Raw genomic sequence first — 13,499 nt, 5'->3', positions numbered from 1 at the left:
GCCCGGCAGCAATAACATGCTGTGGGCAGGCTAAACAGGCTGAGAGTAGGACTTACGCTCCTCAGCGGGAGGAAGCCCTGCCCTCAAGAGCTCTAGCAGTCCCAGCAGCGCCAGGACTGAGGTAGCTGCTGCTGGGACTGAAGACATCTCCGCAAAGAGGAGAATATGGAAGCTGTAGCCGGGTAAGTCGGAACTTTTTTTGGGCGGGGTGGGATTGGGCAGCCTTGGGAAAGGAGCGAGGGGGGTAAGTTTTAGAGGTCAGGCAGGGAGGCACAAAGGAAGGGGTAACATTTTGGGGGGGGGGGGATGCCCCCGATACACAAAGTGCACCTCCTGAATGCTGTGCCCCTCCCCTTCCTTTCTGACTTTACAAAATTTATTTTCAAAAGCAGGTTCATCACTCCCACCCACCTGCTCACGCCAGCCATTATATGGCGCGGGCAGAGTGAAATACAGGTCAATTGGCTCAGTAACAAGTTCAATTACCCATTAATTATTTACTTCAAAAAGATTGATGGGCTACCAATTTCAGCGCCCCACCATATTATTGGGACCAGGTCGGGAGTGGGTGGGAAACTTGCCACCCCTCATATTTTATTTGCCCCTACAAAAAAACATGTCAGTGGAGGAGTAGTAGGGGTGGGGTGTGGGGGATGGGCCATAAAATACAGCCCATAATGTCTAAGACCTGGGTTACAATTGTCCTCACTAGGCATAATAGAAAATTCTGAAATCATTAAGCTACAAATTGCCAATGCAAACATTCGTACCTCAGGATTGCTTCCATTCAGGTGGATTCTTGATATTGTGCTGCCTTGTGTGGTGAAATCAGCCCAATAAATGCATTTTTCCCTGTAGTCAAAATCTATTGCATGAACATTATTCAGCCCCTGTAAAATAAGCAAACTTAACTATGAGCACATTTAATGATTTTGAATTCAAAGCAAGGCGCAATGATAGAAAAAATGTGGAACTTACCTGTTTTAATAAAGTGTAGTTGAAACCATCTATACTCATTTTTCTTATTTCATGTCTATCAGCAAAAATTAAAAATGGTTCCTCAGCTGAATACAAAGGAAAATAATACTTCACTATGCAGCAATGTTATACAGTCATGAAAACAATATAAAATAGTTAGCCATGCTGATAAACATTCTTTACCAAATCTTTCCAAAATCTTATAAATTATTATATCTAGGACAATTTTGCATTTAAATGTGGCAGATCTGTCCTCACATTTAGTCGAAACCTATTCTATCAGTCACCAATGTACCCTTACCTCACTGCACTCTTTTACAAAAATTGGAAACCCAAGCAATATATGTTCTGTAACATTCATTTCCAAGTCTAATCTTTTCTCCATGAACAAGGCTAAAGACAGTCAAGCATTTTTATAACACTAAAATGACAGACAAATTTGATGTTCAGGACACATACTATATGGATGAATAAAAGATTGAACTACAGCTCCCTGCCATTCACTGGCACACAAGCTCATTCTCAATAACTGTACATTTCCAACTACTAATTATAGACAAATGGTGGATTCTCACCAACTTCGTTTTAACCAATAGTATTCTTGTTGTTGTAAATGTACTTATATACAACAAACAATGAATACATTGGTTAAAATGCAGTGAAACAAATGCTCTACTTTCACTGTTGAGATGCAATGTGGGAAGATATTCTACTAAAAGGCTACATTGTAATAAATGTTATAAAGAAAAATAGCCAGACATGTAACAGAACATCTGTTCTGATGAAGAGTCATACAGACTTGAAAAATTAACTGTGTTTCTCTCCGCAGATGCTGTCAGACCTGCTGAGTTTTTCCAGCTATTTTTGTTTTTGTTTCAGATTTCCAGCATCCACAGTATTTTGCTTTTATCTGTTGATCTTTGTTCTGTGCTTTAAAGCTACAAGTTAGAGGCACACAAGAGCAAACATTTGGTGCACCACTCCTCCGAAATGACACCAGGAAGTTTCACCTCCGTTACATAACACATGGGGGCATGTTGCTGAGATTCCAGTTTTCATGGGGAGTCCAAGCATATTGCTCACACCCCATGTTGCAAGAATCAGCTGGATGAATCCAAGGAAAGCCCGCCCGGCAGCAATAACATGCTGTGGGCAGGCTAAACAGGCTGAGAGTAGGACTTACGCTCCTCAGCGGGAGGAAGCTCTGCCCTCAAGAGCTCTAGCAGTGTGAGCAATATGGAAGTTACAAGCTATCTCTAACCAGGCTTGTTTAAATACAACATACAGTCATAAGGGGGAACAGAATGATGCTCATGCATATACAAGAAACTTCTTTCAGGACACATTACTAACCAGTAGCAGACACTTTGAAACAAAGTTCTCTCTTGTAAAAAAAAATTGGCAATGATGTAAAAATTAGTGAGGCAATTTTGAGGGTCTCCATCATAGCAGATGGCAGCAAAATTCCAATGATCTTTTGGTGGAGCCTGGTCACTAATTTAGTTGCACTAATGGATCCGGGTTGCACGCTTGTTTTGGGTTGGCCAAGTTGGTACCATAGGCAGAGTAGATCAGTTGACAGTTCTTTTGTAGAACACAATCTATTTATTTGCAAAGGCACTCAACAGCTACACTTGTGTACTTATAACTCAACCCTGTCTCTACATTACAGACTCTAACTCTAGACAACTGAATACTGAGTACTAAGGTAGCCCATGCTACTCTGCTATTGGATACTAAGGGCAGAATCTTCTTGCTGGTGTGCGGGTGGCAGAGCCCGCACTCCAGCGCTTAAAATGTCGTGCGCTGATGTTGTGCGAGCGCCCCGACGTCAGTGCGCAGAATCGCGATATTTCAGTCAGCGGGCGCGCTATACAGTGGGACGTGCACCTGCCATTATTTAAAGGCCTCATTAAGGCCCTTAACTTGCCAATTGTCGAGGATCTTGAGGGGCCCGTGCGAACTTAGGCTCGGCGCAAGGGTCCACGGGGCAGGCGGGTAGGGGATTTTTTTACAAACCACATCCAGTGGCGGGATGAGGTTTGATAGCAGTTTTAAAAACATTTAATAAAGTTTTAGTTTATTTCATTAACATCTCCTATCTTGTGTGAAATTTTCACATGAGGAGGACATGTTGATAGATTTTTTTATTGTTCTATTTTTTATATTTGCCAGCCTTTCAGTGATCTCCCTGAGGCAGCACTTTGCCTCAGGGAGATGTGCACTCCTTCCTGCGCATGTGTGAAAGAGCGCACTCTGACAGTTGGGGAATCCCTCCCCCACCGCACAGGAAGCACATAGCGCTTCCCATCGGGTGGCCTTAATTGGCCCGCCCACTTAAAATGGTGGCGGGGCCAGTTACGATGGTGGCGATCAGCTGCCCGCCCATGGTCAAGCCTGTGGGGCCTGCCCGCCTATCAAGGGCAAAATTCTGCCCCATGTGATCTTCCATGATAACATTCTTCTTAAAGGCATAATACATATCAGATTACCACATCTTTCAAAAAAGGAAATCTATGAGTTGAAATCACAAGTCATGGGCCCACTAATGTGTCCATATGAAATCTCTTTGTCCACCACTTTAATAGTGGCTTTATTCAATATTTTAATGTGCTGCTCACTAACCAAACTGAGTGCAATTCCAGCCCACTCGATGCAAGAGAAAAGTATTTTCTTCAGCTCATAGTTCACATCCTTACATCTCTTGTGAAACTATGCAAGTTTTAATGCAGCGGGGAATAAATAGAAAATCATACCTGATAAAACTTTGCAGCTATTGGGATTATCTGCTCGTATTTCATAACCTTCTGCACACAAACACTTGTAGGTTCCATAGGTATTGATGCATTGCTGGCTACAGGGAAATGTGGTTGCACATTCATCAATGTCAATGCAGGTTTTGCCATTATCTTTCAGTCTGAATCCAGGCCAACATTTGCACTGAAAAATACAATTCATTAAAAATTTACTAAAATCAGCAGTTCATTTAAAGACTACCATTTTTTGAAGCAAGATATACTTGTATTATATTCAAGATTAAAAAAAATTGTGCAACAAAAGGCTTTGTTTTCAAAGTTGCTAATTTTGAAGAAAAAAAAGAAAATATACAGTAAGTGCCTGAAAGGATGCATTGAGACATATCATGGCTTATGACATTAAGCCTGTTTTATAGGCATAAAATGAACACAAAAGCTTCCAATGTGAACAACAACATGTGTGCACACATTCTGAGCCAGAGATGGAGTACAGGCATTAAAAGAGGCATCCGCACCTAATACAGCCCATTCCACATGCAAATAAGTGACTTATTCCCTGTTATATACCTTCTTTTACTCGGTGCAACCAGTCTAGTGCACAGACAGCCAGTCAAGTGTGTGATATATGGGATTTAACCAATGGTTCTTAAAGGGATTGATGACAGCAAAAATGTACGTTTTGTAGAATATACTCACCTGAGTGATGGTATTATTGCAGCTCTGAAGACAACTGCCAGTTCCTGCTCGCTCCCCTCTCCACCATGATTGCTGCCTCCCTCCCTTATTGACTTCCCTGTTAGTCATCTCCTTCCAATCCTGATCAGCCCCATTTTACCTGGATGTTTACTCCACTTCTTATCTGGGAGATGTTGTTGGTGTTGTAATGGAATTAAATTACAATTCTTTCCATCAACGATCTGCCTGGGGATGCCAGTGAGAGGCTGTATCTCAGCAGGCCCAATATTGGGTGGACCTTAGGCCAATACATTCTGGGGCAGGCTGGAGCAAGGTAATTTCTCCATCTCCATGTATTACATCTTATGTAACTTGACTTAGAAAATCATGGCATTCAGTAAATAGCACAACAGGAGAATTACAAAAATTCCATGAAACATTACTCTCTCATCATCATTAAACTACCCTTATGTCCATTCCTTGCATTAATATTCAGATAGCTTTAAAATTCAGCCAGTATATGACATGAAATAAACAGCTTGGTTTATCATTAGGAAATTAGAGTTTATGTAAACAAAGTTAACTTAAAAAATCTAGATCTAAACTTTGATTGTTACATTATTTGTTCTTATTTTGATGACCACAAACTGAAATGAGGATAAATGAATGTCTTGTTTGTCTTGACTTCCAATACCAAACTTAGATTTCATTTTCTCTCGCACAAGCTTTTCAACCATTAAAAGTACTATTTTAATTATTAGTTAGAATAATTTAGAGGAAAAATTCACATTGGCACTAACCTTGTACCCAATTTTGAGATCCTGACAGTCTTGCGAACATCCACTGATTCGCTTGTTTGCACATTCATTAACAAAACAATTGCTTTCATCTGATCCATCGCCACAGTCATTATTCTTATCACATGTAAGGGTTTCATTTATACACTTTCCATTTTTACATAGATAAAAAGAATTGCTGCATTTTTTTTCTGAAATTCAAAAAAAAAAGTGAATAGCTTTCACTACCTTGTGCAGAAAACTTCAGATTGGGAATCTTTACTTTGTTGGGCTAAACAACATAGATAAATAAACAACCACGGCTATTTGTGAAATATCAGCACAAAATGGTCATCAATACTGTGAAACCATCACAGTCTGAAAATGTAAAGTGTAACTTTGTCCTCAGAAACAGAAATATATTATTCAGTGTATTGCAGCCGCTCATTTTGGCTGTATAGTTACAAATTACTGTGTGAATTTCTATTGGGCAAACAGAAATTCCACAGAATTAATTCTCTTTGTTTTAGTCACATTAGTTTTGGAATCTTCAATGCAGTCAGTGATCCAGTTTGACAAAATAAAATGTGTTATTAAGTATATTGATTGTGTTTCTGATTTCCACTGTTATTCTTGGAAAATCCTGTACAAAAAGGGAATGTTCCTTCCTCCCATGTTTCATTATTTATTGATGATAACTTAACAGAGAGAGTAAGGTATTCTTCGTGAAAGTACAAAGAAATTAAAGAAAAAATATGGAAATCCACAGATTTTTCGGAATATCATGATGGGAGAAAAAACAACAATGGGCAGAATTTTCGCCCAACCCACTCGATTCTGAAATGGTGCATGATGACGTTGGGTAATTGTCCAGCGCACGGGAATTGGCAGAGTGCCTGCCGACCATTAGAAGGCCTCTTCAGGCCATTAAAGTGTTAATTAGCATAACTTTTTTTGCTGCCCGTCCAACCTTACAGTTGGCAGGCAGGCAAAAAGGCCAAGCAGCCTTTGCATTTTTTTGGAAACCGCATCTGCAGGCAGGATGAGGTTTCCAACATCAAATAAAAATAAAATAAAACTTTTTGAATTTCATTTGTAACATGTCCCTACTCATGTGACGGGAATCACATGAGGGGACATGTTTTATAGCATTTTAAAATCTTTATTTCTAAATTTTAAAAACTCTTCGTCTCTGAGGCAGCTCTGTGCCTTGGGGAGATTTTCAAGCGCTCACTCGCACGCATCTGCTCGCCCTCACCCTCCTCCCCCGCCCACACAGGCAGCGCTGAGCACAACCGCTCGTGTTTCACGCTGGACGGGCCTTATTGTCCTGCCGGCGTGAAATCGGCTTCACGACCGCCCCGCCAAGCCCACCCGGCAAGGGCAAAATTCTGCCCCATGAATTTCAAACATTCATTGGCCTTCTGAGGGCTTCAGTTTCAGATCTATCCTCATCGAGGGCTTTGAGCATCATAGCAGCCATGAACACGTGAGCAACAGTAAGAAAAGAACTGGCAGCGATTTTCAAGAGCAATAATTAGATAAATGCAGACACTGCATGCAGGTTAAGTAGGCCATTAAAATCCATTCCGTCTTTAGTTTCAAAATGACTGACTTGCAAAATACCAATATTTTTTTCAAAACAATACTTTATCATCGAGTTAGTTCCACTGGAAGCTTTAAAAATCTAACTTCAGCAATTAATGTACTAGTAATGTCAAATCATACATAATTAGGTTATCACAGCATTCTAGGTCATTCAGAATTTCCATTTTGAGTGACAGTTATATAAAAGTTAGGCAAACATAAAGATTTTCAAGTACACGCCCTGTGCCAGTTGGCATTTGGTTCAATGTAACAGCTATTTAGAAGCAGAGCAGAATGTTGAGTCTGAGTAGTGAGGTGAAAAGCAAGAAAAAAAGCAAGGAAATGGTGTGAGAAAGATTCAACCAGAAATTCTACAAATCTGAAAAATAAAATCTGGGAGAGGTAGTTGGATACCAAAGCTAGTCTCGCATTTTAACAATATACACATACTGAGCTGGGTTTTACGATCCCCTGCTGGTGGGTTTGAAGAGAAAGGGCACGTAAAGGCTAGCAGGTAGCCTTCTCACCACCTGCCTACCTGCAACTGACCTGTCTGAAATTTTACAGGCAACTGGGAAGGTTCTGGGCTTCCCACCCACCTCAAGCCTATTGAGGGCCTCAAGTGGCTAAGCAATGGAGCCAGCCAGATCAGCAGTGTAGGTGCAGGCTCACTATCCACACCCTTTTCCCTCACTGGCTAAAATTATCAGTGCTGGGAATAAGAACATAAGAAATAGGAGCAGGAGTAGACCACATGGCCTGTTGAGCCTGCTCCACCATTCATTAGGATCATGGCTGATCTTGGGGTTCAACTCCATTTTCTTTCCCACTCCTCATATCCCTTAATCCCCTGAAAGACCTTGGGGGCAGAAATCCCTGAATCGGGTCACACCTGCCATTATTAAATGGTTCTGGACTGGTCCTGACACTGAAAATCCGGGCCAGTATCTCAGTAAGGATTCTTCAATCAGATTGGTTAAGGGAACACGCAGTTGTTTGCCTTGTGCATATAAGTCCTAGGTTTCAGTTGCTGCTTTGGGTTTCTAATTACTCCACCTTCCAGAGCAAAAGCCCGTAGAAAGTCTGTGGTAATTGTAAGTGTAAGAGCTGGCTAGTGCTTTACGTTTACCATTGACCACAAAATCTGGGCCTATAACTTCGTGAAAACTGTGAACTTTGTTACCTCAGATAGGTAGAAATATTAAAACAAATGAGTTTGCTATCAGATGATTTGATATTTTTCAATTCAATTCAAGAGGTAAAACTACAATAATTATGAATGAAATTATCAGATGATTAGCTTTTCCCTGCCCGATGACTATTTTAATTCAGGTTGATCAGGTGAACAAAGGGCAGTGGTTTTACAAGAGTACTAGCATCATATAATTAATGGCGTATTGATCAAATTGATTTATTTAGCTATCATGAGCTATCATGTTCCTGGGCTTCCTGAATTTAAGTTTGTCAGTCATTCTCTACGTATCTGTCAGTGACCTGACCAACAAAATATAAGTACTCCATGGATTAGGAGGAACCACAAGTTAGATTAACATCCATTACCAAAAGTACAAACACACCTCAGAATATCAGGGGTTCAAGGTAAACCAATAAAATGATTCAGTGACAAGGAACTTATTTAAAACAGTTACTTTTAGCACCTTCTTACATATTACACATAAAGATCAGCAGCTACCTTATGAAGAATGATTTGAAACTGGAGTGAATCAAAACTAGGTGATGTTTGAGGCATCAGTTTATTTAATTTTAACTGACACAAATCCATTTTTTTAAAGCCACCCCCACCTCCCCCCAAGATCTTTCAATTCCATGCATCACATCAGTTTTCATGACCGAATAGCTGTCTCTCTAAATATTTGTTCCAATTTATTTCGGCTCTCAGATGCGTGCTTAATTTCATTGTTAGGCCAGCAGGCATCTTCAGGTTGTATTCATTTTATCCTGGATCAATCATGATTGCAGATGAAAATCATCTGAATGACTCAAAAATGAAAAGTCAAAAGGTACGTAGATGACAAGAATTTGAAATCTTATACAGGGGTGAAAAAAAACTATTTTGACCTTATTCTTATGCATGCTCGTAAGTCTACCATATTGTTTTGGGCCATGTCAAGTTATTCTTAGCAGTTGGGTTGGCAGGAAGTGAATGTAATAAATGACTTACATCTAGGAATGTGCTAGAAAGTAAGTCACGTTAGTCAATCTTTCATGCCTTTGCAACCTGAGGTACTTGCACTGCAAAATATTTTCTATTACTATTTCAGCAATGACTTTGAACTCTGTTTTAGTTTAGGCCAATCAGTTTAACAAAAGGCTGCTGTTTTACAAGAGTACGTGCTATTCTTTCATATAATTGCACATTGATCAAATTAGTTTATTTAGCTGATCTGTCATGGTCTAGACTTCACGAATTTAAGTTTATCAATCATTCTCTCCACACCTGTCAATTTGAGTTTCAGAGGAGCAGCAAAATCATACAGCCAACATTTATTTCTTGACCAGAAAAAAATAAATATTCTATGGATTTAGAGGACCCAGATGTTAGATTAACACCTATTAACAAAGTAGGAGCACACCTCAGAATATCAGAGGCTCAAAGTATACTAATAAAATAATTTGGCGAAAAGGAACTTACATAAAATAGCTACTTTTAGCACCTTCATTCATGTATTACACAAAAAGAGTCAGCAGGCAACTTATTAAGAATTAATTGAAACTAGATGGTGTTTTAAGTGCCATTTAGTTTGATTGTAACTGATACAAGTCTGTGGCCAGGATTTTATGGCCCCACCCGCCCAGTGGAATATTCCGGCCTCGCCGAACTAAATGGATCTTTAAATGGCTCGCCGCATCCACCAGGGGGAGACACGCTGCGGCAGTGCCGTAAAATCCTGGCCTGTGTGATTTTATGCAAGAACCAGAGGCAGTACAGCGTCTCAAAGTCGGAAAACCTTGGAACCGAGGCCGAGCCAGGTTTCAGATCGGGTAGTTCAGGTCAAGCTGGGTCGTGGGATGGGGGTGGTCAAGAGTCGTTTGGAGCAGGGGAAAAGACTGAGTTGGGTGCCACATGTGCCAATGCAGCAACTAGCTGAATTGTCCAGGTAGTTTTTCTTTAAATTTTACTTAATTAAAATTGATGCATGGCACATTCTAAAAATGCCCATTTTTCGGACAATTCTGGCTTTTGGACAGCTGGATTTTAGTCATTGGACAGTATTTAGAAACATCCACCCCATTACCACAGTTGCTAATATTTTAAAGTCCCTTGCACAAACACTGCCCCCACCTCCAGCCACCACCACCCACAATCTTTACATTCCAATTATTAACCTAAATGTTTTACATCATGGGGATGGAATTCCAGGGAGGTTTTCCCAATTGACTTTGGGATTCTCCTCTCCCACTCGGTGATAGAGTTCAGGCTGTAGCAGCAGCAGATGGTGCGCCTCCCTATCTAGAACCCATAGGAAGGAAATTGCATTATGTAAGCTGCAACAAAATACAGCAGTCAGGGCCCTAACCTTATTCTCAGGGCGAAAACTAAACACTGAATTTACTACATAGTCCTGTTTTGTAGCCACAGGAATGTTTCAGCTCTGGCCACATACAATCGAAGCTACCAAGAGTGGACATTACTTCAGTGAAAGTGTGATGGGTACCCTGTGTAAATGATGTAAATTTTATTTATGTTATATCTCCTAGGTTTCCGAGGTGCTTCTACTACAGATGAGCAAGACAACCACCCCTCAGTATCTAAACTGTCGAGCAGGTTATGTGAAAATTATTCCCCTTCCCCACTTGAAATGGATGGCACAGTTACGATACTCGCTGGGGAATATCACACCTCATCATATTTTCATTAAGATAACATTATTAATTTTGTGCCTTGGATTCTTAAGAATATAATCAACGAGGAGTTTGGGAAATGATAGCTAGGTGAAAAAATGCAATTTGAGCAATGTGTTCATTTTATGTAATACTTTGAAAAAGATATTCTGTTATATACACTATTGTTTCTTGTGTATCCTTTATCACCTCACAGTGGGAGAAAGAACTTCATGTGCTATTTTACCAATTTTCAATCAAGTTGATGTCTGCAAGTTGAAGAGCACAACATTCAAGAATTGAAACACCAAAATCAATACCAAGATTAGATTTCCAACCATAAATACAGAGTTTAAAGTCTTTTTACTTAATACATAAGCTATTTGACGCAAGCCAAGGAACAGTAATAAATAGATAGCAGCAATTTGAGGCAGTTTAACACAAAGACCTTGTGGATTTCTGATAAAATTACAGACAAGGAATTTCACACAAATGCATTAAATGTCCAAATACTGTTATTGCATAAGGCAATTTTACTCCATAGGTTAGAAATTAGTGTTGGTGATAGCAGCAATCGTGTTAACCTGTTCATGTGACAGGATTTCCCTACTGTTTTAATGGAGGCATTAGCTTATTTAAATGCGTGTTAGTTAAATTTTATGATGTTCCAATCGATATATTATAATGTTCTGATGAAAGATCATCGAACTGAAATTTTAAATGGTTTTCTCACCACAGGTGTTGCCAGACCTGCTGAGTATTTCCAGCATTTTCTGTTTTAATCCCAACACAAAAATGGATTCAATTATTCCCTCCATTATGCCACTGTAATATTGGCAGTTCTGCTGCCAAAAATAAAGCAAAAGTGATTACCCCTGTCTTAATGACAAATTTACAATGCTGCTGAGAAATGTAATCATTTAAGATTTGCTCTTCTTATTTTGTTTTATGCTTCATGGAATGTGGGAGTTGCTGACAAGGCCAGCATTTGCTGCCCATCCCTAATTGCCCTTGAGAAGGTGGTGGTGAGCTGCCTTCTTGAACTGCTGCAGTCCATGTGGTGCAGGCACACTTCAGTTCTCTTAGGAAGGGAGTTCTAGGATATTGACCCAGTGACAGTGAAGGAAAGGCAATGTAGTTCCAGTTCAAGATGGTTTGAAGCTTGGAGAGAAACTTGCAGGTGGTGGTGTTACTATACGTCTGCTGCCCTTGTCCTTCTAGGTGGTAGCTGTTGCGGGTTTGCAAGGTGCTATCGAAGGAACATTGGTGATTGCTGCCATCCATCTTGTATAAAGTACATACTTTTGGCACTGTGTCAGTGCTGGAGGGAGTTAATGTTTAAATTGTTAAATGGGTTACCAAACAAGCAGGCTGTTTTGTTCTGATGGTGTTGAGCTTGTTAAGTGTCGTTGGAACTACATTCATCCAGGCAAGTCCAGACATTCCAAGGTGATCAGACTTTGGGGAGTCAGGAGGTGAGTTACTCACGTCAGAATTCCCAGGCTATGACCTGCTCTTGTAGTCACAGTTTTTATATGGCTGGTCCAGGCCAGTTTCTGGTCAATGGTAACCACCATGATGTTGATAGTGGAGCATTCAGTGATGTTAATGACATTGAATGCTAAGGTGAGATGATTAGATTCTATCTTACTGGGTATAGTCATTGCCTGGCACTTCTGTGGCATGAATGTCATTTGCCACTTATCAACTTAAGTCTGTATGTTACCCAGGCCTTGCTATATATGGATGTGGACTGCTTCAGTATTTGAGGAGTTGCAAATGGTACAGAACATTGAGCAATCATCAATTAGCATCCCCACTTCTGACCTTATGTTGGAGTGAAGGTCATTGATGAAGCGGTTGAAAATGGTTGGACCCAAGACACTACCCTAAGAAATTCTTGAAGATGTCCTTGGACTGAAGTGATCGGCCTCCAACAATCACAATCATCTTCCTTTGTGCTAGGTATGACTCCAACCAGAGGCAAGTTTTCCCCCTGGTTCCCATTGACTTCAGTTTTGCTAGGGCTCCTTGATGTCACAAAGTGTTGCCTTGATGTCAAGGGCAGTCACTCACATGCCCCCTCTCGAGTTTGACCCTTCTGTCCATGTATATCCCAAGGCTGTATCAAGGTCAGGAGCTGAGTGGCCCTGGAAGAACCAAAACTGAGCATCAGTGAGCAGGTTATTGATGTGCAAGTGATGCTTGAATGTTCTGCCGCTGACACCTTCCATCACTTTTTTGTTGGTCGAGAGGAGGCTAATGTGATGGTAATTGGCCGAATTGGATTTGTCCTGTTTTTTGTAGACAGGACATACTTGGGCAATTTCCCACATTGTCGGATAGATGCCAGGGTTGTAGCAGTACTGGAACAGTGGCATGCCAATGCTCCCATTGACATCAAGGCTGCTTTTGACCAAATGTGGCATCAAGGATTCCTAGCAAAAATGAAGGCAATAAGAACTAGAGGGAAAGTTCTCCACTGGTTGGAACCATACATAGGACAAAGGAAGATGGTTTTGGTTGCTGGAGGTCAATCATCTCAGCTCCAGGATATCACAGCAGGAGTCCCTCAGGGTAGCATCCGAGGCACAACCATCTTCAGCTGCTTCATCAATGACCTTCCTTCCATCATAAGGTCAGGAGTGGGGATGTTTGCTGATGTTTGCACAATGTTCAGCACCATGCATGATTCTTCAGATACTGAAGCCGTTTGTGTCCATATTCAGGCTTGTGCTGATAAGTGGCAAGTAACATTCATGCCACACAAGTGCCAGGCAATGACCTCTCCAACAGGAGAGAATTCAACCATCACCCCTTGATATTCAATTGTATTATCATCACTGAATACCCACTATCAACATCCTGGGGGTTACCACTGACC

General features: G+C 40.7%; 1 protein-coding gene across 1 annotated transcript in view; it reads right to left on the bottom strand.

Moving 5' to 3' along the window:
• LOC121284946 (low-density lipoprotein receptor-related protein 1-like) overlaps positions 1–13,499 on the bottom strand; it is a 1,922,347-nt gene that overhangs the window by 261,990 nt on the left and 1,646,858 nt on the right. Inside the window, exons 55-58 of the mRNA XM_041200912.1 lie at positions 5,210–5,397; positions 3,735–3,918; positions 979–1,064; positions 771–890 (exon numbers count right to left, since the gene is read on the bottom strand). Coding sequence (XP_041056846.1) covers positions 771–890; positions 979–1,064; positions 3,735–3,918; positions 5,210–5,397 — 578 coding nt within the window. The remainder of the gene's footprint in view (positions 1–770; positions 891–978; positions 1,065–3,734; positions 3,919–5,209; positions 5,398–13,499) is intronic.

The sequence above is a fragment of the Carcharodon carcharias genome, chromosome 12 (assembly GCF_017639515.1).
Source record: "Carcharodon carcharias isolate sCarCar2 chromosome 12, sCarCar2.pri, whole genome shotgun sequence".
In the NCBI taxonomy this organism is placed as follows: domain Eukaryota; kingdom Metazoa; phylum Chordata; class Chondrichthyes; order Lamniformes; family Lamnidae; genus Carcharodon; species Carcharodon carcharias.
This window is presented reverse-complemented; position numbering and strand designations above follow the sequence as displayed.